The sequence below is a fragment of the Poecilia formosa genome, unplaced genomic scaffold, assembly GCF_000485575.1.
Source record: "Poecilia formosa unplaced genomic scaffold, Poecilia_formosa-5.1.2 Scaffold340, whole genome shotgun sequence".
In the NCBI taxonomy this organism is placed as follows: Eukaryota; Metazoa; Chordata; class Actinopteri; order Cyprinodontiformes; family Poeciliidae; genus Poecilia; species Poecilia formosa.
In genome coordinates this window covers 114,131-139,623 of record NW_006800279.1, presented here as the reverse complement: position 1 = coordinate 139,623, position 25,493 = coordinate 114,131, and the positions used below count along the sequence as shown (strand labels likewise).

The 25,493-nt window shown below is 40.1% G+C and overlaps 2 protein-coding genes and 1 long non-coding RNA gene across 3 annotated transcripts in view; 2 read left to right on the top strand and 1 right to left on the bottom strand.

The window, feature by feature from the left end:
• Positions 1 to 5,456: 5,456 nt before the first annotated feature.
• Positions 5,457 to 10,396, top strand: LOC103153130 (PDZ domain-containing protein 8-like; the record flags this gene model as incomplete). Its single annotated transcript, XM_016661710.1, has 2 exons — positions 5,457 to 5,697; positions 5,806 to 10,396. Coding segments are annotated over 2 exons (2,568 nt in total), but the record flags the coding sequence as incomplete, so codon positions are not given.
• Positions 10,397 to 12,587: 2,191 nt separating this feature from the next.
• slc18a2 (solute carrier family 18 member 2) overlaps positions 12,588 to 25,493 on the bottom strand; it is a 29,495-nt gene continuing 16,589 nt past the window's right edge. The window contains exons 9-16 of the mRNA XM_007573910.2: positions 24,601 to 24,661; positions 23,324 to 23,419; positions 22,200 to 22,278; positions 19,552 to 19,603; positions 18,962 to 19,025; positions 18,764 to 18,883; positions 15,986 to 16,119; positions 12,588 to 13,588 (exon numbers count right to left, since the gene is read on the bottom strand). Of these exons, the coding sequence (XP_007573972.1) occupies positions 13,481 to 13,588; positions 15,986 to 16,119; positions 18,764 to 18,883; positions 18,962 to 19,025; positions 19,552 to 19,603; positions 22,200 to 22,278; positions 23,324 to 23,419; positions 24,601 to 24,661 (714 nt within the window). The 3' untranslated portion in view covers positions 12,588 to 13,480. The remainder of the gene's footprint in view (positions 13,589 to 15,985; positions 16,120 to 18,763; positions 18,884 to 18,961; positions 19,026 to 19,551; positions 19,604 to 22,199; positions 22,279 to 23,323; positions 23,420 to 24,600; positions 24,662 to 25,493) is intronic.
• Positions 19,610 to 21,416, top strand: LOC107833187 (uncharacterized). The gene is made up of 2 exons (XR_001658897.1): positions 19,610 to 20,759; positions 21,263 to 21,416. It is a non-coding gene; the product is annotated as an uncharacterized LOC107833187 (long non-coding RNA).

The following is a 25,493-nucleotide window of genomic DNA, read 5'->3' as shown; positions in this document are numbered from 1 at the left end:
GAAAGCTCATTTTAAATGCAAAATGTGACATGTGAATTCTCTGCCCTTTCTGCTCCCGAGAGCTGGTTTAGTGCGTCTGCAATTTTCAGTTTAATTGTGGTGTACTGGTGCTTTTTCTCAGGGCTGAGCAGCAGCGGCTAACCTTGTTAACATCGACTAAGGCAACAAGCAGCTCCTGGTTTCTTGTCTCTGAGGAGAAAAACCAAACGGCACGTAGCAGCATGAACAGGCCAGATGTAAATGGAACAATTCACCGTCTGTTTTGGTGAAGCAGCCTCTCTTTATATCTGCTCGGCCACAGAACAAATCAAAGGTTAATATGTTCAAATTGGGAGCTATCATGATCTCCTGTTATCCTCCGGGATTGAAAGCTAGACCGATCTTTGTTTGATCCCAAAGAGAACCTCTGATAAAATCCCTCCTCTCACTGCTTTATTTTACACACTGATGCATTGTGAACTTTGGACCACATGCACCAGAATGTAAAAAGGTAAAGCTACTAGACCAAAATTACTTCTAGCCACTAAAGTAGTTGCATTATAAAACCGAAGAGGTTGAACTTTGAAGGTTTCTTATGTTACCATGTTTGCTACAAACTTACCACCTTAATCAATTCGATTCCACTTCTTAAAATGTCAACATTATTTGTGCAAGTTATATATAAGCAAACATCTTATCACTTCACAAAGCCTTGCAAATAGCAATATTTCTATTTTTCATCCTGCTGTGAATGCATTCAGTGTGTGTGGCGTGCAGTGAGGCGGCCTCGACTAGCCGTCCACATGATGGCGGAGCCGGGTGGGAAAAGACAGATGCACATAATTTATGCAAAGATTCTTTGGGGGAATTAAGAACTTTGTTGATATATTATGTTGCGATAATAAAGAAAATTGCTGAAGGCGTCATCCTCCTGGAACTTTGAAACAAATCTATTTGACTCTTATCATTTTGTCAACACAGGCAGCAGCTACGGACTCAATTTCATCTTTTGTTGGTTATGTGTTTTTGAGAAATCTGGAAAATGTTCCTCCTTTTGACTTTTTTGTTTTCATTGGTGGCTTTTCAGCGTATCTTTTGCAACTATATTGGAAATATGTAATTGCTCTGTTTAATTTATGTGGACAGTTAATTGAGATTGGATTGACAATCTGCCAAAGCGGATCTTCTGTAGGAAACATTCTTATAAATTTCTGAGTCTAGAAGGTTATTTGACTACCTGGAACAAATTTCCAGTGGAAGGTAACCAGGTGGTAGGTGGACTGAAACGGCGTCTCCTTTTGCTTGGTTGAACATCCCTCTGGTTTACAGCAGGTCTGTCAGGGTGTTTGTGAGATGGAGAGGTTGGGGAGGAGAAAACTCTTTTTCCTGTCACTGCGCTGCTTGGTAATTTAATCTCATACCACATGTCAGATCGATTTGTGTATGGTTATAGGGTACCAGTCGCTGCAAGGCAAGTGCACAGCAATTCCCTGCCACATCTAATTAGCAGGCCCAGTGGTGATGGGGGTGGGGTTGGGCTGAGGAGAGGACTCCATTTCCAGGATCTGCACAGGTGGCTAAGTGGACTCTTGTTGTTTTGGCCAGCAGAAATTCTCAGACACACTATTTCAAATGGTTGTTACAGCCGCGTGAAGTCCGCACTTCAACACCCTTCTTGCCAATATGTTCCCGTTATTCGCCACACAACTGTCGGTTGCAGTTGCTGCAAGGCGAGTGACCACAACAGACTGCAATGACGGTCATGAACCAGTGGCTAGCTTCTCGCTTACCTCATTTTGTAAAGAGAAATTCAACCACATGTGCATTATGCTTGGAATTTGTATTGATATGATGCTTTCACTGACCTATTGACACAACACATGGACAATAGTGACAGCATTTGAAATATGTGGAGTGAAGGTTTAATTGTGTTAAAAAAGCAGCCTCCTGATATTATTCATTTTCCTTTTTTTTTTTTTTTCTGTAATGGTGTTTATCAAATGGTGGCAACACAATGCGCCACGATACGAGTCTGTCCAAGCCTCTGCAACTCAGTCAAGTTTAATTCCTTATCAAATAAGTTTTCCTTGATGTGAGATGGTGGTCCAGCTGCACCAAATTCAATCCAGGTCGGAGACGATACTCGGATGAGATTTTTTTTTCTGATTTAGTTAAAGGTAAAGCTGAGCTAATTCTTTTCCTCAAACACAATGAGCCAGAGTACAATAAAGATGAGCTCTGAACCGGTCTTCAAGTCTATTGGATGAATCTGGGCACATACAGTTAGTCGTAGCAAAAGCTCAGCCAAAAGCTTTGTCCCGGAGAGAGACTGTGCAGAGCTTTACGTTTTTTTGGCAGCATCATCTTAGTCAGTGCACCCCCCCCCTGCCCCCAACCCTCCCTATAGCAAAACAGAATACCAGACCAGATGTAGCTTTTTTGAAGAGTAACAAAGAACGCAAAGCATTGCATGGTTCAGCAAACCTGTACTTTATTGCAACCAATCTTGTTGAGTTAGAGATGAATATTTTCAACTGAGCCCAATTTTTTTCCACCATGAAGACTATGCAAAAAAGTTTTGATATAAAAGTCATGGTTTTTTTTTTTTTTTATTATTATTATTTCTAAGCATGGTGTCCAAGGCGATTAATGCCAAATCATTCTCTTCAGAAAGAATAGGTCATTTCCTCTTTTGGTCCAACACCCTGTGTTAGATGGATTACGTCATTAGGTTTGAAATGAGGATATATGTCCTCTTCTGTTTCCAATATCCTGCTTAATATCCCCATGTTTTGCATATCCTGTCATTCTATGCAGTTTTCAGGTTGTTTGCTAAAAGACTGTACAATAAAAGTAATTTTATTATGAGTAGCTTCTACATTTGTCCCCATAGTAACCTTAGGGTTAGGGTTACCCTGAACCTTATGGCCTCCTTTGTGTGTTACTCTCACACAAAGTAGGTTACATGGACAAACACTTGTTCCAATTATTGTGCCTGCATGGAGGACAATATTCCAGTTATTAGCCAAAAAGGTGCGATACATAATTATTTGAGTGAATTGTCAAGTTATCTCGTTCACCACAAACTACTCTTTGTGTAGTAGTTTGTGTTGTATGACATTATTTGTAATGTATGGCATCAGTGTAACTGCCCCAGATGCTAAAACCACATTTCCTACCCTGAAAAACAATTTAATTTTATACTTAAGGACTCTGACAATCTTTGTTCTGTCACTATAATATCCTCTGTTGTCTGTGTGGAGAGTTCACTTTGTACAAATTGTGTCAATGGGTAAACTACTACCCTGGAAGAGACTAGCCACTTATTCTACACATTGCTTCTTCGTACAGAAAGTCTGGACCTGTTGAGAAACAATCGCTTGCTGGAGGCGTGAACTCTGTTGAAGTTTTAAACGACTGAATCAGATTTTACCCAATCGCGAATGTTTGGCTGATTTATGTAATGTGCCAGTGCCACCGTAAAGGACGCAACGCTATGAAGCTTACCAGAAATTGTGTGTGTGCTTTAAACAGCCTTTTCCCACTGTGAAGAGAAAAGTACAGAGCCAAACAAAACCACTGCCAGCAATCAAATGTCTTAAGCATTTTTGTTTCTGAAATATTACCTTTTTATTTAAAGAAAAAGTCAGTGTTGTCAAATGCTTCTTTTAAAAGTCCTCTATTTATATTGCTATCTAATTGGGGAGAAGCTAATTTACTTAACTTGTTTAAAACCTGTTTATGAGGACTATCACAATCATATACATCACATAAAGCAATATTGCAGTCAGAGCCGAGCAGTTTTTTTCAATCAGCAAGGCAAAATCCACAAAAGTTAAATGTTTGGTAAGTTTGTATCATTGATGCGAGAGATTTTAGCTTAAATCAGTTCTACATTTGGTGTCATTTTGGCATGTAACCTGACTGCAAACAGTGTCGCTCAGGACTCACCCACAGCAGTGAGCTTTAGCCCTCCACCTGCTAAACCCATTCCCTCACCCCCTCGCCTGCCAGTATGTATAGATCATCTGCTTATTCAGGGCCAGCTCTAACTCAATCACTACCTTCCAGCTGAACAGTAACAAATGATAGCATGGGAAATTACAGTCATTTGTCTCTGCCTTCCCACACCATGTCAGCTCTTCTTTCTTTTAAATGAAGGCACCTGCACCATCTTTATCCTTGCCAATGTTTTCCATATTCACCTCATTCGTATAGTTCCCATACTCGGAAACATCCTAAAATATTATTCTGTCAGATTAGCAATCTCAACCGGTCACCTTAAAATTCTTCAAGGTTGCATTCACTTTATTGTTTGCTGTTCACTTCTTGCTCCTTTGCACAAATAGTCATAAAGTAAGCATGTTGTTACTTCTGCAGCTGTGGTTCTGGGCCACATATGAACTCTTCCAAAGAACTGCCTCAGTTTGAGTGACTTCTGTTGGGTTGAAGACGTCATAGTTGGAATTTCTTTCTAAAAGTCAGATGAAAATATTCCATGTTCGAGAATCACAGCTCTACATGTCACCTGGTGTCTCTGAACCCATCCATGCACTGACTGAGCAGATTTTTAGAACAAATAAATGCATGGATCTGACATAACATTCTCCAGCTGAACAGAAACAAAACTAAAGTAATTATTTGTGGTCCAAAAGAAGAGCGACCTCGAGTCAGCACACAGTTTCAGTTGTTACAGCAAGAAACTAAGGATCAGGTCCAAAATCTGAACGGTGCTGCTGGCGTTTTAGTGGCTGGCGTGCCACTAAAGCCAGGCAGGTAGAGCACGACTCCCCAGCTGTAAAGTCGTTTCATGGGCTCCCTGGAGCTCAGTGAATAGAGTTTAAAATACTGTTAGTTTATATATCACTGAATTGGCTTAGCACCACAATACTTTAAAGACCTTCTGCTTGGTGGAAGGTAGGAGGTTGTACTAACCTACTGCCTCTTATTCACTACAAATCTGGAACAAACTTCCAGAAACCTTAAAACAGCTGAAACACTGAGTTTCTTTAAATCAAGGCTAAAAACCCTTCTTGTTTAGAGTTGCTTTTGAATCATAATAAACAGAATATTGATCGACATTTGATGTGTATTGATAATTTTAATGACGGCACTTGAGAAAATGTAATGTCTGTTATTTGTTTTCACAACTGATGCGAGTATGATGTTCTTTTATGTTTCCCTTTGTAAAGTGCTTTGAACTGCCATGTTGCTGAAATGTGATTTACAAATAAACTTGATTGATATGATGCAACTGACCGTTCACACAGACCAGTCGTAATCAACATTGACAGGGATTTGAGTTTGGTCAGGGACTCCAATACAATTTTTTTTTTAATTCCTTGACTGCCACCCTGGATCAGATCAGAGCATGCCTTTTTATATCAGTACTGTTCACCCCATGCTAAGACGCTGATCATATTACATAATGCAACCTTGAGCCTTCCAATATCTTTTCCAGTGATTGTAGAGAATAAAGTTGTAGTCCATCATGTATAGCTTCTAAAATCTCAGTCTCCTTAACTGTTCGATTTTCTTTTACTTGTTTGCATCAGACGGAGGTTGTTAAAGGACCGTGTGGCAATGTGGGGATGACGTTCAGGCACATACCCGCCTTGGAAGGTGATGCAGTCTATGTCAGCATAGAAACGGTAACACCCAACTCTCCTGCATCCCAGGCTGACCTACAGAAGGGCGATCGCCTCATTGCTATTGGAGGTATTCGTTGTTTATTTACTTAAAGAGAAAATTTTATTTTTGAAAGTTTAAAAGACACAAGGTGACTTTGTTTTACTGAAGGAAAAAATGTGTGCTTTCTTTTGACAGGAGTGAAAGTGACGTCTTCAGTTCAAGTGCCCAAACTGTTGAAACAGGCAGGAGACAGGGTGGTGGTGTTATATGAGAGACCAGTTCGCCATCAGACTCCTCCTTTAGGAAACCTTGGGACTCTACAGGAGGGACTTGGTCAGCTAGAGGAAACCAGCTTCACTCCCCAGCCAACAAGTTATGAGGAGGACCCAGCCCCCATCTCCAATCTTTCTGATATATCTGACAACAAAGACATGGACTCTGAGTTTGAGGAGTTGCTTGTGGACACCAAACTCAACCAGCCTAGTGGACCTACTATAAGTAACACAAATATCAGTGAAACCAAGGAGGACTTCTTACTTGCTGTTAACCAAAGTCCTAAAAGAACAGTGGCCAACTTGGCTTCCAAGCCCCTTGGTACTATATCACCCATACTGAACCGAAAGTTAAACCTTGTCGGTCTGCAGTCTCCGCTAAAGCCCCAGCCCAAAGAATCGCCCAAACCCTCACCACATAAAACCAGCAGTGAACCAGGTGAGAGTGTGCATCGGCCCACTGTTCTTCCTCCACCTCCTCCCTCACGTCCCCCGGTGCCACCAAGACCACAGATACGGTTGACGTCTGCATCCTCAGAAACCAGTCTTCTGGAAGGTGTTGACTTGGTTACAAACACTGTCGTTACCACCACCAGTGCTTCTGAAAAATCGTTAGACAAGATTTCAGTTTGTGGAACCACTGAGGATAAGAGTGGCACAGAGAAGACGAGCATCAAGCAGTCTGAAGGAAAACAGAATACAAAAGCAGCAGACGCCAGTGATGAGATTCTTAGTTCTTGCTCTGTTACCAGCAGCAAGGCAGATCAAGCAAAGGACAAAGTTTCAGAAATTTCCTTTGGCACAAGAGACAGTCTAGATGACCACTCACTCTGGGAATCCCCAGAAACTATATTTAGTAAACATACAGCATGCTGGTCCAAGGCCTCTGTGGTGTTTGAGGTGGAGACTCACCATAAGTATCTCAATGTGGCCCTGTGGTGCAAAGATCCCTTTAAGTTAGGCAGTTTGTTGTGCCTGGGTCATGTCAGCCTCCCATTGGAGCATGTGGCACTGGAATGTATGGCTACATCTTCTTCAGAGTACCAGAGCATCTTTAGGTTGGGGCCCCCAGAGCCAAAAGCAAATGTCAGCCGCACTGCACTACGCAATCTCAGCACGCACAAGGGTTTCAATGAAAAGCTATGCTATGGAGATATCACCTTAAACTTCTGTTACTTGGCCGAGGGTGAGTTAGAGTGTCCGGTGGGCTTGATCGAACGGGAGCGTGAGGGAAGCCTCCACGATGAGGATTTGAGAGAGAAAGAACCCACTCCCTCTGCGCCACGTGATGATTTGGCTTACAGCACTATGCAGTCACAAGAAGTCCGTCACAATTTCCACGACACGCAGTTCCAGAACCCTACTTGGTGTGAATACTGCAAAAAGAAAGTTTGGACGAAGGCAGCCTCGCAGTGTATAATTTGTTCCTACGTTTGCCATAAGAAGTGCCAGGATAAGTGCCTTGCTGAAAGTCCATTCTGCGTGGCAACGGCTGAACGTCGTGGCGCTGATCCTGAAGCCAAATCCACCATGAACCGGGCCACAGGGTTAACGCGTCACATCATCAATACCAGTTCACGTCTGCTTAATCTTCGCCAGGTACCCAAGACACGACTCGAGCAGGTGACCGATGCGGTGCCTGGAGCTGTGGAACCGTCGCCCAAGCAAACGCCCAACACATCTGACAACGAGAGCAGTGACACTGAGACATACACTAGTGGAGCAAGCCCATCAAAGCAGCCAACTAGCGGCAGTGGCACCAGCAAACTTGTACGAAAGGAGGGCGGACTGGACGATAGCGTCTTCATCGCCGTAAAGGAGATCGGCCGGGACCTGTACAGGGGCCTGCCCACAGACGAGCGCTCGCAGAAGCTGGAGCTGATGCTGGACAAACTCCAACAAGAAATTGACCAGGAGCTGGAGCACAATAATGCTCTTATGATGGAAGAGAAGGAGGCCACGGATTCACGGCGAAAGGCCCTCATCTGTACTGCTCTGGCCAAGTCAGGTGAGAGACTTCAGGCCCTCACTCTTCTGATGATCCACTACCGAGCAGGCATAGAGGACTTGGAGTCTGTGGAGAGTATGTCTCCTTCAGAGCAGCAAGGATTCAAAAGCAAAGCGGAGAGTCTGGAGGAGGAAGTTCTTATGGGACCAGAGGTGTATGACAGCGACATCTGCAGCCCTGTGGAGGTGCCGTTGATGGATGAGATCAGTGAGGAGCAGATCTGTGTGGAGGCACTCCACTAGTACCAATTTGGAAGGAGATGAAAACGTAACACGTGGATTGGGTTTGGGCTTTTCAGCAAGGCAATGTCCCATTTATGATTTTGATACTGAGGATTTTGTCCAGTCCGTCCTAAACACACGGGCGTTGAGGTATTTTCACTCTCACCTTTTATTTTATTTTTTTTTCTTTAATGTTAATGAAATTACGGTTTTGAGATTTCACTACTGATGTTTTTATTTTTGATCCCATTGCAAGACCTAGGATGTCTTTTGTTTTCATTGTCTGTGCTAAGTGTTTGTTTTTCAGGTTTGTTTGATTTGTTTTGTTTTACTGGAACCCTTGTAATCTTACTTTGATTGGAGGTCTTTGCAAAATTTGCACATTTCTTCATTTTTTGAGGGTGGAGAACAGTAACGTTTAATGATTGTTCACTTTGAGAATTTTGCCTTGAGAAACAGGCCAATCTGAAGTACGGATGAGGAATCGTCCATTCGTCCACTAACCTATGATTGCATTCATCCTTCCTTCTTGTTTCGATTATATTTTTCCCAATAAATGTGAGAATTTTGGCAGCAGCTCAGCCTGCTGCAAAAGTTCCTTTTAATATTTGTTACAATGTATTTATGCACTGGTGGTACTTTTTTTTTTTTCTCCTTCTTTAATTGCTTGTAACTAAGTTTATTTTGAGTAATTAGTGGTAAAGATGGAATTGTCCTGGCTGCTAATTTTAATCTATTCCTCTGCTCATTATTATTTATTGGACTTCCAACATCTTGTTTTGTGCAGAACACTTCTCCATCCTGGACTTCACTATGACTCTTTTACTTTATTATACAAACCATTATGGATGCAACATCAGAAATCCTTAACAGTTCACCTCATTTCTCTGAATAAATGCTACACCCGAACGCATGTAGATGTTAATTCAAGCTGTTTGCTTTCATTTATGTAAGCGAAACTAACTTCATGTGGATTACACTCTTTTTGCTTTAGGATTCTAGCCCAGATGAATGTATATTTGTTTAGTGGGTAATGTGTGCTTACAGCTTTGTTTCTCAACCTTCTTTATAAAACTAAAATCCGCGGTGCAGCTCATAGCAGCCAGCTACATTTTTTTTCTCCCCCCCAAACTCAACATGTTTTGCATCCGAGATCAGTTAGTGCGGCTGGAAATGAGACGTTCACTATGGGAAAGAAGTTTTCCTATTTTTGTGCGACCAATGCAGCTCTTGTTGGGTGACCAGTAGAAACTGCAGCTTCCCATGCAGGTGTTAAGACGCATTCCCCTCTTGGAATGAAACAATCATAGCAAGATGCTGAGCTAGAGGAAAAAATTGAAAAGAAAAAACAAAACAACTAAAACAGACATTTGGGAACAGGCTACTGCGTTTTAACATTCTATGAAAAGTAGTTGAGGGATTTTTTTTTGGGTGGGGGGGTGAATTTTAAGGGAGGGTGAAAATTTTTCCTTCTGTGTTGGTGGAATTAGGTTGGTGTCTCTCTTTATTGACCACGAACAAACTAAATATGTTCTTTTTTTTTTTTTTTTTTGCACAATTATTTGACCAAAGATGGAGTGATATTTGCAGAGTGATGTCCTGCCCATGTTCACTTGGTCTTCTGCTGTGAGGCTGAAGACGAAACACACTTGCAGCACAAAGCTTCCTCTTTGTGTTGTTTCCATAAAACGACTCACTTGCTTAGGAAGTTCGTAGAAAATTAACAATTAAATGAGCAAGTGTTGCCCAAAATGCAACATTCATGTCCAAGAGAGAATTAATAAGCCAGAGCCATAAAAAGCAAAATGATTCTTTTTTCTTTTCTTTTTTTTTTTTTAAGATTCCTGCTTACTGCTCCACCTCCAACTCCCTTTGCAGAAATTTTTCAAAAGTGTATTTGGTTTTTGTTGCATTGAAACTGATGATCAGGAATAAATCCCAGATTCTGTGATCTGTTCTTTAAACTGTGGGGGGGGGGAGGATTTTGTGAAGTGGTGAACTCCCGAAAGAGTAGTTGACTTTAAACTGTACATCCCTCCGTTGGGCTGTGAAGCAATGTTCTCGCTTCTGCTGCTTATTCTGTCACAAAGAACGCTTCTGCCCTCATCGTCCCTCAGTGGCCGTATGACTGCCCACCACAGCTTTCAGCAGGTCAACATGGTGTTTGTTCTTATGTTTTTTTTGGTGTGTATTTTAAGGGGTGTTGTATAAAGTTTTGGAGAAAGACTTGTAATGAAAAGCTTTATTGTACATAGCTTGAATAAACAGGAATAATTGAATTCCAACCACCGTTTTGCCTTTTTTTTCTTCCCAGTTTACTTTCAACTTTGCTGAGTTTTAAACACAAACTCATTTTTAAATGTCTTTAAACCAGACATCTGCTTGTGAGTGATTGAAAGTAGAACAGTTGGTCCAAGTCCTTGTCATTTGCTTCATTTCTGATTAAAGACTAGCTTAAAACGATATAGCTATTTGTACTGAGTCAATCTCGTCCAAGGCTGCTCTTCCAACAAATCAAATGTTGGCCTGAGTGAACAGAACCTGAAACATGCACCATTTGCTTGGCCAATTGAATTTGACAAATTCAGTGATGTTATCAGCTTAACTCTGTTCAGTTTGGATCCCTTTTGGTAACACTTTTTTTTTTTTTTACTGGAACATAAGATTACTGCATAATATTATTCTCAGTAAAAGAGAAGATTTCCTTTTCACTGAGAAATATTCTGTCTCAGTAAAAGATATACAGTATTCTTTTCAAGTTTGAAAATGTACCGTTTCTGAAGTTCAAGAGTTCGTAATCCACAAAAAAAAAAAAGACTTCTCTGTCTGTCCGTCGTGTGTGGTTCTGAGGACAGGCCTGTCCTATTACAAGGGTTGGTGGCAGCTTTTCCAGAAAACTACTGAGACACTGAGTTCCTTTAAATGGAGCCCATCCATCCATTTCCTGTACACCCTTGTCCCTTAGGCACCAGGAACCCTCCTGACCCCACTATCTCCAACTAACCTTCCAGCCGAGGGATGGGGTACACCCTGGACAGGTTGCTAGTCTGTCACAGGGCAACACAGAGACAAACAGGACAAACAACTGTGCACACACACTTTCACCTAGGGAGAATTTAGAGAGACCAATTAACCTGACAATCATGTTTTTGGACTGTTGGAGGAAGCCAGAGTACCTGGAGAGACCTAGACACTAACTATAAAATATTTAAAAAAGGCAATAATTAAAAAAACCTAAGATAAATTAACAATGCTAAGCCTGGTGGTGGCACATATAAAGCCTGGTGGCCCGCCAGGCTTGTAATACACTGAGGGGAAACCCTCTTAACAATATATAGAAATTAAAGTCCTACTTCTTCATTTATGCAACTGTTATGTTGAGACTAATAATCTGGAGTGAGGCAGTTTTTACTGCCTGTAAGGGAAGGCATGTCATATCGTATCATATATTCTAGCTTAGGATGGGTTTCTTTGAGGATCTCGGAATATTTTAATGTTACTGCAGCACCTTTTTGCAAAACAAAACATATATATATATTTATATATATATTTGGGTTTTTTCCCCCCTACTATTGTTATTCAAGAAGAAAAATGTTCTGGTTTTTGTTGATAAGGAAACAGAGGTATTGTGCAAGCATCTGCAAAGTAATTGAAGCCCAGTTTTAAGATGGACAGACTGATTACAGTGTACTGTCTCCCACATCTCCCTGTCATGGCAACTCATTGTGCTGTCTTCCAGCATGCACTTCAGGCAATCAACACGAGTATTTCCTGGAGCATGCTGAAAAAGCTCGTATGTTGCTTGACTCATTCTGAGCTCCCACGGCTGGAATATGAAATCACATGTAAAGCAAGACGGCCATTTGTAAAATACTCAACGCATTTTAAGGCGAGAGAAGCTAATGGTGCTGAAAATCCAAACTGTCACTGGATTTGATTTCAGTGTCATCGTTTCCATGGAGAGAGAGAGAGAAAAGCTTTTTAAGAATAACAAAGGATCATACATCCCCACAAATAAAAAACGAAACAAACCAATCCCAATTTGTGACATGTGAAGCCATATAAAGAATTTACAAACGGTATGTTTCTGGGTAAAGAACATTTAAAATGAAATCCTTCTCTTCAATCTGTCATTGATTTTCCTCCTCAACTGAATAATCTGTGGAGCTGCAGCCAAATGAGCATCAAGTTCTTCTGCTTCCTGTACTCCATGTTCAGTGTGGTACACCATGTCACCAAACAGCACACTGACAACTGGTCGCCCTTTAAATAGGCCGATTGACTGTATCGCATTACTCTACAATAATTGTGAGAGTTGAATTTGTAAAACCTTTATTCGTGAAAACAAAACAAAAAAAAACAAAAAAACAAAAAAAACATGGGCTTAATAGTTTCCCCAAAAATATTGTTAAAATCTTTTCTCCTTTTCCTAACCTAGTACAGTGTACAGTCTCACAAGCTGGATATATTTTTACACTCCTATTTGATATGTTTCTTTAAAAAAAACAAAAAAACAAAACAAAACAAAAAAAACAGGACAGCAGCTACTTTTGTTAACTGTTAGCGTGTGTTGCCAAAATTCAACATACAAAAGCAGAAACAAAAACAAAAGGGACCCTACATTAGAACCATATAGATCCTGGACTGAAAATGTTACAGATTCTTCATTACGTTTTTATGTTTGCACTTGCTGCTGTTTGTTTTTTTTGTTTTTTTCAAAATTAAGTTTCTATCTTTCTTTTTTTCCATGGGTTAGTCAAATTCTGTGGAATCAAAGCTGAACACATGGCCAAACGAAAACCAATATTCTTGGTTTAAATAATGAATTACTTTTGGCACTACTGTTGTCCCCTTGCAGCTCATCCATAACATTTATTTGCATCGATTTGAAACAAATGTAACAAATTTCCCTTACCCTTGTTGACATATCACACACTTAGCAGTTATCACAACCCGGACATCAAGTTCCGCTAATATTTTCTAGACAGTAATGTTGACACACATGAACTCAAAGGGCAAAAAACATTAAATATGAACATGTTCTGGATTCGAAATAAACCGTCAGAGAGACTGTCCTCGCTGCCCTTCCTATCTGCAAAGTGCTTTTTGACACATCTGAATAAGGCTGTCGGCTAAAACCACTTGTCACAAAATGCACATATTAAGAACAACTTTGGCTTCCTCCGATACGACTGTGAAGAGAACACTGAACAGTGACGACCAAATGCAGGAACATTGACGTGGAATTATCTTGGCTGTGATGCTTCATTTTATTCCCCGGGTTTCTTTTCTTTTCTTTTTTTTTTTAAATTTTTTTGTACAACAAAATATAGAATCTGAGGGGGTTCAGCTGCTCAGCTGTCGTCTTGTTAATCATAATCGTCATATTCTGGGTCCATGTCGTCGCCCTGGTAGTACGTCCCCTGCGTAGTGTAGGACCTTGTCTTCATTGAACAATTTGTGTCCATCAAGATCGCCTGCAAAGACAGAAGGAATTGGTTTTCTTATTAAAATAACAATGATAATTTTCCTCACAACCTCACCTGGATGCATGAAAATTATTCAATGCATTCCCAGGGTGAGTACTCACACAGACTGACTGTTATTGAAAGTCAAGGGTTATAAGCGTTGGGCAATCTGCCAACAACGCTTTCCTTCTAACAAAGAAGGGCAGCCGCCATTTCTTTTTAGCATCATTTTTGGGGAAACACCTGAGAAGATTGCAGCTAAGAAGAAAAGATTTCTGGAACAATCCAAAAACTCCAAGCGGAGTTTTAGCTGCAGAGATGAAGTTTCAGCCTGTTGGAGCAAGCTCGGGGCTGTGCTACAACATTTTATTGCTAGCATTTTTGTACAACAAAATACAGAATCTGAGGGGGTTCTGTGATTTAACCAGAGGTGATCAATTTCACAGCAAATCAGTAAATTGATCTGCTGTGAAGCTTAGACATTTGGACAATGGGCCTTTTGCCTGAATTATAAAAAAAAAACCCTGTCCGAACCCATATACGTATCAGAAGACTCAGAAAAGATATAAAAATCCTGAAGATAGGAAATAGCAGAGGTGATCAATAGATGGCTGTAAGATGAACAACAGTGGAATTAGTGAGCCAATGAATGCTGAGTGGAGTAAAACAAATGAGCATCGTGCCACAGAGTGCTTGTGATGACGGCTGATCTACCAGGAATCACACACAGGTGGTTAAGGCGCTCAGGCAGGTGGATGGATTAGATCAACAAAACACTGCTGGACTCTATCAGGCCAGCTCACAAAGATTAGCTCATGTTGGTGGGATCAAAGTCAGACACAATCAAACACTGGTGGCAAATGGGACCAAAATATGAAATATTGGAGATCAGGCACTGAGACGGACGGTCGACCTGTTCAGGGTGAACCGCCTCTCACCCATCGACTGATGAAGACAGGAATTAAACCCCATAGACACCCTGCATGAATGAATGGATGGATGGATGGATGGATGGATGGATGGATGTGGATGGATGAATGGATGGATGGATGTGTTCCTGTAGATGCTTGAGTTAAATGGCTGACCTTACTGGCCTCCGCTGACCTTCAGTCCAGCTCTGCTAAATTTTCTCAATGTTTCATCACAACCAGAAGGTCTTATGATCTGACTGACTGTAATTCTCCAATAAAGTCCAAAACATGCATTTTAAATGAATCATCCTCAGATGTGCGTTTGGTTGTCTGTCTCAGAGCTGCTCTGTGATGAATTGGAAAACCTCTTATTCTTTTTTACGCACTAAAAATTTCTTAAACCGTGAGTCAAATAAAATACATAAATAAAATGAGCTAAGGCATCTGGAGGATAAACTGACTATTTTTTCTACTACTCTCCAATTTGTTTTCGTTTTTGCTTCGCTCCATAGAAGCTCCATCTGGCCTCTAGAAGTAGCCTCTGTTGTGTTTAGTTGTGATGCCTCTGTAGGGGGACATCGTCTGAGGTAATGCAACAGCAACTAAACGTTCTCCATCTCCTGCTATTGACTTTTCACTTTATATTAACATGGAAAGAATTACTACATCAGTTCTTCTGTTTCTTTTTTCACTCTGTCTCCTAAACCCCTCTAGTCGGCCAGCCTGAGCCAGGTTCTCTAACAAAGCTCAAAATCACCACAAGCAAAACATCTAGGTAAAAAAAAAAAAGCCATTGTGAAATTGAAGGAGTCTTTACAAACCCACGCAGAATAAAATCCAGCCTTATTCTGCTGATCCAGATAAAAACCACACAGTCTGATGCGGCTGTTTTTACCGGCTCAGTGCTGCAGTCTGCCCTCCAGGCGGGCCGAGATGTTCTTTACATCGTGTTTTTGTTTCAGACTCGGTTTTCTTCAATAGAGCTCGGATCAATTTAATACCAATATGTTTCTACAGTGTAATAAACACAACTCATTGCTTCACTTTTTATTTCGATCCCGCATCCAGGTGGCGAGGTAACCTGTTAACAACCTGGAAACATTTACTTCTCAACAGATTCTCCAAAATCCAATTGACGTGGAACACAGTGGCGCTGTGCTGTATTTCGCTTGGGGCTGAGCTAAACAGGTGATTGTTTTTTTTATTTTTCTCTTGAACCTTGCTTGTTTGTTTTTTTTTATTTTGTTTTTTTTAATCAGTCCACTACCTGCTCAACGAGCCAAATTGTATTCTCAGGCCAAAAGTGCACAATGCATTAAACGGAGGTAAACAGTAGAGAAATAAATGAATCTTTTTTTTTTTTTTATGCTTTGGCTGCTTTCATTTTCATTTCATTTTCAGTCCAGGGTGCACCATCCTGGAGTTTTGATTTTGGGTAACATCTCATTGATGGACTGGTTCCTATAGGCAGCCTTGAATTTAGGGTCAAACTTACAATTTTCTCTTCTTGTCCAGGCGGATTCTTAAGGAAGAGACAGAGAGGAGCGAATAAAATGTCCACTACTCCGATGATGGTCATCAGCCAAGGAAAGCCGATGCTCTCAGCTATGGATCCTCCAATGGACGGACCTGCAACAAGGAAACACTGCACAGATTTGTTTTCTTGACTTTTTTTAGTGCTGAGACAAATAAATCTGAGTTGTAGATTAATAGTAGACAGTCAGAGGACGCTGAAGTCGAGTTCTGGAGTTTTGATTGTCATATCTTAAATAGAGAGGCTGTTTGTGAAGGGAAGTAGATCTGGACCAAAGGCTGGCGAACAGTTGGTGTTGGAAAATAATGAAGCATTTTAACACAAGCATTTTGTTCATTCTTGAACAAGAGCACATATAAGATCAGATCAGGTTTGTGGAAAGCTTTAGTTTGTTTCTCACAAGAGGATGTTGAACGTTTTAGTTGAGTAGTAAGTCATTTGGGTGTAATTTACTCAGTCAAGAGAACCAATTTCTGTTCTCATCTCTGTGCTGCTGTTGTTTAGGCGATCTTTGAATTCACCTGACAGTCATAGTAGAACTCGTCCTGCCTTATTGCTGGTTATTTTTGAAGCAGTGTTAATACGTTGCTCCTCTCTGAACAGCTTTCACTGCAATACTTCCTTAGCAGCAACTGGCTTCTGCTTTCCCTTTTAAATCAGGTGGAAGGAGCAAGGTGGTACATTTTTAACTCCTGTCTTTTCAGTTTTTTGAAAATAAAATGAATAAAGGGTACTGTTAAAACTGCAAAAACATTTTTTAAGAACCACTGCAGCACCTGGTGTAAACCTTATAATAATAAAATCAAATAAAATTTTATTTGTATAGCACCTTTCAGCAAGTCCTTTACATCATAAAAACGCAAAAAATACAAAGTCACAGAACACACAATATTACATTTTGTCATCATTACACATCAGATTATTAATTAATGTTTCATAATTAGGTTTCAATAGCAACTCTAAACAGCTCATTTAAAGGCACTCAGTGTTTCGGCTATTTTGCAGTTTTTTGCAGGTTTGATTCAGATTTGTGGTGCATAGAAGCTGAATGCTGCTTCTCTATATAACAACAACAACAACAACAACAACAATAATAATAATAATAATAATATTCATAAAGCCCTTTAAATCTCCAATCAAAATATCAAAGGTCTCATTCACATGTTGATGATGGCAAGCTACTGGATTGTAGCTACAGCCGCCCTGGGGCAGGCTGACTGGAACGAGTCTGACTGGAACGAGGCTGACTGGAACGAGTCTGACTGGAACGAGGCTGACTGGAACGAGGCTGACTGGAACGAGGCTGACTGGAACGAGGCTGACTGGAACGAGGCTGCAAATTTTGCGACATCGACCGTTCTGTCAACACCAACGGGCAAGATGGGTGAAGCGTCTCGCCCAGGGACACAACCAACAAGGCCGTATCATATTAATTATCTCCATGTCCTGATTCACAAAGGTGCAGAATTAAGTTTTTTATTTTACCAAAGCTGGAGAGCCTCACCAGAGGCATAGGTAAATCACACACGTCAAAACTCACTGTGTTAATAGATTCTAACATATGTTTCACTCAGGTTGTGCAACACATTGCAGTCAGATGGTAATTAGGGTTCCAAGCACGCAGTTGTAACTGTGGAGATTCTTCATTATGTTTCCTGACCTGACCTGTGCTATGGGCATTGGTCCTGTTGTAGACCAGAACATCTACGAATACCTTTATCATTTTTTTGTATTGGGGTATGCATTGCCAGTTATAGATTGAAATGGCATATTACTATGGTTCATTAAAAAGTCATGAAGTCTGGGGACATGGATAAATGTTTATATTACTCCAGATTTAGAACCAGTCATCAGAGAATATGTTGGCATTTCTATGATAAACCATTTTTAAATATATATTTTTTAATTTTAACTCCAAATCTTATTATTATTATTATTATTATTATTATTATTATTATTATTATTATTATTATTATTATTATTATTATTATTATTATTTTGAAGTGGATGTTTTGTGATCCAGATGCAAACAGAGTCGTTTTACAGTATCTACGGTTACACAGCACACATTTTTAAAACCTGTTACACATTTACCCGTAGGCTGAATGCATTGTAATTGCAAAAGAAGTAACCACCGTCCTGCAAATTCACAACTCTTGGCTGACCTGCAGTGACACCTGCACAGGCCAAGCTGATAGGAAACAGGGAGGAGAGCTTTGCATGGTGCCCTCACCTTAAAGGAGTCAAGACCAGACAACACTGGGCTGACAGGATGAGGAGAGGATACCTCAGGATCAGAATGGCCTCATCCTCAGAGTATCTTGAGGATACTTGCCGCCCCTGGACTTGCTACCCCAGGGGCAGACTTATTGCCTCTGGGGTAGTGCCAGGGGCTCAGACAAGCTTGGAACCTGTAGATAACTGCTGGTAGTTCTAGTTTAAAATTTCTGTAGATACATTTGTATCTGAATCTCACTATATTATGTGCAAATGGTGTTGAATTGAATTGCAATTAGATCAAATTAATGTAAATGAATTGCATTTGGCCAGTTTACCTAATGGCTCTTTAATGAACTGATGTGGATAAACAAACTCATTTATAAAAGACAAAGTCAGTAAATTTCTTACACTCAACAGACATAAAAAAAAAAACCTTAAGTATTCTGACATAGCTTTAGCTATTATTTAGCTAAATAATTTGTATCGTTCAAAAATTTTTATTTTTGGTTTCTTACTTACCCAAAGCAAATCCCATGCAGAAAGCTACATCAGCAATGGCATACACACTTCCATACACGGACACATGCCTCAGGTCCACCAAGTAACCCATTATAGGCATCATGGAGGAATCCACCATGCCTGTGAGATTCATTTAGAAATCATGTGTAACTATCACTTCAGACTACAGCAACAAAGCAAATAGACGTGAGAACTCACCAATAGCAAAACCAACACCAAAGTTTGGAAGAATAAGACCGTAGATGTCTCTGGCAAAAGGAACCTAAAGCAGACAAATTAGTTATTAATTACAGTGTCTCTATAATTTATCACAAATTTGTGATAAAATCACAAATTCATCCATTCAGTTAATTATGCTTTCTCCTTTAAGAATTGTGGGATGTGGGAGGGCTGGTGTCTATTTTAAGTGGTCATTGGGCGAAAAGGTGGAAAACACTCTGGACAGGCCACCTGTTCTCCAGACACACAGCCAGGAAAACACACAACCAGGAAAACACTAACATCTACAGGGCAACTTAGAATGTCCAAGCAGCAAACATGCACACTGAGCTGTGGAGGAAGCTGGCTTACAATCCTGGCATGCACAAGGAAAACAGAAACATACAAACTGTAGCAACAAGGGCCCAAACCCGGTTGGCCACTCTGCTGAATCCCAATAAAAAGTTCAGCTTCGGTTCATGTTTTACATCCATTTTAAATTGATACTTTAACCAAGTACTGCTGATAAAATTTACTTTAATAGAGGTGTGCGTTTACTCTGTTTCCTCAAACGTCTCTCATATACTCACACAAATAACACTGAAGCCGACCACCACCATTCCAATGAGAGCACAAAGCCATCTGGAAAACAAACAGGTGTTGTCACAGCTGACTCATTTTCAACGTAAGGGAAAATGGATGAATGTAAGGTTGGCACATCAAATACATCAGAACATTTTCTACAGTTCATAGGTTTGTGAACTTCATATGTCATTTACAGAAAGCTTAAAAGGAACCATTTAAAGCGTTGTTATACCATTTTGCAGTTGTTGGGTGAATCACAACAAAAGGCAAATCTGCGTAACATGATTATTGATCCACGTTTCAGACATGGCAGTTTCTAACATTCCAGGAAAAGAAGACATTTGTACAAATGAAGCTTTTTTCATTAACTAAGGAAGTTAAGATAAAAAGAAAAAGAATCAAGTCATCTCTTATTTCCACAAGCATGTGAAGTAGTCAGGATACAGTCCGTCACTAATCTAATTGTTTCCAGCCAATAGTCCTTTGAGTAATGACAGCTGAGATATTTACTAGTGTTTGGAACAAAAGTGGCTGTTAGTACATGTGAAGTTGAATGCTGCAGAAACAATGAATCGAGAGGAGGAAATGTAAAATGTACTGGTCAGAAAGTCGTGCATAAGGGGGGTTAGGAGTTCAGTTTCCTGTGAAAATCACTGTGTGTTGGCAGCTCACGTAAAGCTACCCGTTTGTGTGCTGAAACAAACAATCTGACTAAACTGGCTCTGCTAAGGCATTCTGCCCAGTGTGGCTGCATCACCCAGGGGCTTTTTCAATGTACTTTTCATAAATTAGCAAAAATGAACAAATTAGTCCTTTTGTCCACTCAGAGTATTTGAAAGTCACGTAATCTTCTATGGACAAACACCTGATGGAACAGTTTGGGCAATCTGTCACACTGGTTGGCACCACAAAATCAACACAATTGCGGTGAATCAGCAAATACTGCAGGTTAAGCCGTCTCCCAATTTTAGTACTTAGTTAAAGGGGATGAGCAGAGGTTGGATCCATGACTGGATCTTTCAGATCAATCAGAAGTGGATAAGGCACCTGGTAGATAGTACATGGCTATAGCTTTAGGGCTGCCGATCCCCAGAGCCATTCATGAACACCTTTTGGAACAGTGGAAGGACACATGAGAAAAGTCAGGGAGTCATGTGGCGTTGAGATAGAGATGCACCACTACAGGATGGACCAGGGCAACAAACTGATGGAAGTGTTACGTGTTGTAAGTAGACAGAACCCTCTACGTCTGATAGGTCTCCTAACGTCTGGATAAAGCAGTGTTATTCTGGTGGAAGTGTGTCTAGAATTTGAATAGGCTGACTTCTTCTTCTTCTTCTTCTTCTGCTCCTTAATTAGAAAATTGGGTCACATTAAAAGATGTCTCCTTCTGAAGTTCCTCAGATAGCATACATCTTTAAGATCAGAAATGTTCCCATTTGCCTTGTGGTTCACGTTCATTTTTACAGCACACAGTTAGCATTGCAACAGGCCGCTCCTTTGTGACTAACAGCTGACAGCTGATTGCCTGACCTGAGACTTGACAGCAATTCCAGCAATATCTTTGGAAAGGACAAAAATTACATAGCAAAGCCGTACATTTCTAAAAATGGAGCTGAGTTTATTGTACAGCCTAAAATACAATAGGTTGTGCAATAAGCCTATTTTATTTGTATTCAAAGTGAAATTGGCAGTGGAGAAGTATGGCAGCACAAGGGATTGCTGCAAAGTCAATGACACGACACAACAACTCTCCACTGTTCTCAGTGAGTGAATGACTCTGCTGAGTTTTCTAAGACGGAAAACCTTTTAACCAGTTTTCAGTTGGAATCTTTATGGTTGATATGGAATTTATATTTATAATTGGATTTTAAAAAAAACCAAAACATTTTTTCTTTTTCTCTAAAGTATCTTGAGACAACTTATGGTGTTAATTGGTAGTAAACAGTGTTAGCAGTTATCACTGATTCAGGTTTGGTGTCATGTTGAGTCACAGACAAACTTCACCCACCTCATGTCACCGGACTCATCACTTGTCCCTTTCCCTGCTGTCTTTGTGGGTTGACTGCCCTGTGGTGAATGTGCTCTGATATTGATTTGATTCATACTAATGAAACTAAGTGATGAAGAGTTCGTTCTAACATTGCTGAAGAAATGCACATATTCATCTGACATTTTCTCCTCTTGTAATTAATTTGTTTAAAAGCTCCAGATAAAAATTTCCTGTTAAAAATCTTGCTTGAATGACTTATTTTTTTCTTCTCTTTGCAACTTATAAATTGATACTGCAAATTTGATTAACCATATAAATGGGCAGGGTTCATGAAGAAATAAAGGCTGGGTTAAAAATAAACAAAACAAAACAAAAAACTGTATATAGCGCTCTTATAATTCTCAAGAAATGTGTTACAGTAACACTAACCAGTACAATGCTCTTGTTCAGCATTGCTTGCCAAACGACAAAATCATTTTTAAAGAAAAGTCTACGTTTTTATAAAGGAATTACTGAATGCCTTTTTCTGTCAAGGCTTCAATAATGGCACAACCACGCAAACATTAAAACCCCTGAAACTCATTTATAGGAGCGGAAACAGATACCACATCCACAGAGGCAGAGTGGAGGAAAGTAGATAAGGACAATTTCCCTCCCTACCTTCCCATCTTGTGTGCCAACGAGCCAAAGATGTTGGTTCCAATAAGGTAGGAGATGGAGGCTGGTAAGAAAGCGATGCCTGGGCCACAGACAGAGACACAAAGGGAACAGAGGTGTGGGCAGAAAGGCAAAGATAAGGAGATGTTTATCAGTGTCGCACACAGAGCTGCTGTACATCTCGCATTGTGTGTAATGAAGTCTCCTTTCCACCTGCCAGCATGTGACATCCTAATATCCTGTTCCCCTTTCATCTTCTTTATCTGACCTAGACTTCATATACAAGCGGGCAGGAAAAAAAATATAATAGAAAAGTCTGTGGCAAGGCAATGTCAACAACATTTGCTAACTGACAATTTAAACAGAGCTTTATACGCGCACACACACACATATACACACAGCCCATAGTTGCAAGTATACCTTCTAAATACATTTGTCTACATTTTAGCACTTTAAAACATCAATCGTCAGTGCCTTGATGATAGACCAATGCAAAGTAGATCCTAATGATGAAGTTAAAAATGTTACTTTGACAAACCTCAAATAAAATCCAGAGCACCTGATTCCATTCCAAAACAAACCCATTAGTATGTATTTTCATTTCTCCAACAAAGCTGTTTTTGCTAAGTCCTTAGAGGTTTGGTGTTGGAGGACAAGCAGCATCGTGAAGACCAGGAAACCCGCAGACACGGAGGAAGTTTGTAGAGACGCTTAAAACAATAACCAAAACTGTGAACACCTCCCAGAGTTCCTCATCTGGAAAGGGGAAAGAGTAGAGCACAACCACAAACCTCAGCTGTATACCTCAACCAAACAGCTTGACAAGGACAGCACCATTCAGAGAAGCAGCTACCTGACCAAGGTAACTCTGGGGAAGCAGCAAAGAGTCCCATACCTGGTGTGGGAAAATGACCTGGTTTGACAATGACAAATTATAGACTTTTTAAAAGTTAGAAGAACAACAATGTACATAGAAAGGAGTCTCGCTTACAGTTCAACACAGTGAACCTGAACCAGGAGATGTTCTGGTTATATGCTGTGTTTTTTTGTTTTTTTTTTCCACACTTGTATGCTTCTGTGGCGGTGTAGGTTGCGGTGTGTGTTTTGTGTATTTTCTGCTTAAATACCTAGTTGCCACTTCCTGGTACACATGGTCTCCATCATCCAGATTGGCAGGGTTGGTTCCATCATGGCAATTGCCATGTTTCCAAAACAAATGGCACCTGCAGATGAAGATTAAAGATAACTACATACAGTCTCAATTATGGTTTATTTTTGTTCTTTGGTGCTAATGTGTTTTTCCTCCAACAAACAACCATCTGGAACAAGATACATAAACAGCTCCGGCCAGCTGCCTCTGTTACCTGTTTGATCCCATTATGGCAGATGTTGTTTTATAGCACTTGAGCTGAAGAATTTGGTTAGAATCACGAACAGCTATGCTAACATAAATACTACTCTTCCTTTCAAAGTCATACTTTTATGACGGGATGGCAAAAGGAACCATAAAACATCAACAAAATTTTACATTGAAATAATTTATCAAGGCAACAGCATGTTCATTTAGTGTTTGTGTTATTATATTACATATCTCCTCAGTCTACAAATAAACATAATTTCAGTTTGGACTATTTATGTGTTGTTTTTATTTTCAGAGGATTTAGCATACGATCCATCCTACCAGATAAGGAACAGAATTGTCAACCAAACTAAACCGACCCAGCATTTTCTGTTAAATGTATGTCTTTTAGTTCAGTCCATTTACCAATTTTTTATTTTAGTTCATAACTCCAACTAAAATGTAACCACTTTTGCCAATTTACAGGCAGTAGGGAGGAAGTAAAACAAAAATTCAACAGCTAGTTTGCATCACAAAGTCTCGATCATTACAATAACTGTCAACACCCTCTGTAAATATTACCCTTTCTGCAAATATTTAGAGTTAAATATAAAGGTAGCCTTGATCATGACGTTCTTTCTGGAGTACTGAGGAGGTGTCCATAAGAAGGGATGCAAACCTCTAAATAGCTACATTGATGAAAGAAAAAAAGGGGAATAAAATGTGTGAAGTATTGGGTCCAGACAGTGGGGTGTGGAACTCTCTGAAAGGTCAGATGTTCCCTTTAGCCCACCTGGAACCGGCCCAGAGCTGTTCAAGGTTTGCCGACATGTGGTGAAAATAGTCTGAGTGACATAAAACTTTGCTCCCTCTGTTTTTCAGAGTGTTCAGCAAGCAGCACTGGAAGTCGTGATTTGAACCAAGCAGAGCTGTTCTGTTCTGTTAGCTTGGTAGCGTGGCCACATGACCTGAAACAGCATCTGAGTCCATCAGTCTTCCTGCTCTTTCTTCAACACCATTAAACAAACTTCCCTCAAACCTGCAGTGCTGCTACTGCTTCCTTACCAGCAGCGATCAGGATGTATGGATCCTTCATCAGTGTGAACAGTGGCGTTCCCTTCTGACTCTGTGTGAAAGAAGAAAAACATGTAGATTACAACATACGGCATTGCATGTCGATACCTATGAGCAAAGCAACTTATAGAAGCATTGCACTGCAATACGTTTCTTATTTATAACCAACACTATCAATAACAACTATTTACAAGCTGCATGTTTCTTCTGTTTTCTGTAAAGCGCTTTACAAAATTTGAATCTTTAAGAACAGAAGTGCTAATAATGAAGAGTCAAATAGATCATTTTTGATATGAACTGAGAATATGACTGCGTTGACTGACAGACTCTCAAACAGTGGAATATTAATCAATCAACAGATGTGACTGATACATTGGTTATATATAACATGCAAGAAAGGAGGTAGAAAAAAAGTAAACAAAGACAAAAATATTTATGGAAAATTGAAGTCTCACAAAATTGATTATCTCTCAGTTTCAACTCAATAAGGGTAAATTCTCTCTGTCAGGGAGCCACTTGATTGAATAAAGGCATTATACTTAATTAAATATGCATTCAGAGTTTAATGTAAGTGCCAAAGCCTCACATCACTATGTGAGACTTGGACAATTTCTAACTTGGCATCAGGGGAATTTCCCTTCTGTTCCACAGTGACTGTTCATTAGTGCAGAAAACCACAAAGCTAGCATGGACACCTGACTGGCCTGCACAAAACATGGACTGGAACCTGACTGAACACCTTTGGGATGAATTAGAACAGACTCTGAGAGGCCTGGTCCTCTCATCCCACATTAGTGTCTGACCTCACAAATGTGCTTCTTGGAAAATGCTCAAAAATGTTGTATAAAACTAACGCCAGTTTGAGCACATTTATTCAATTATTA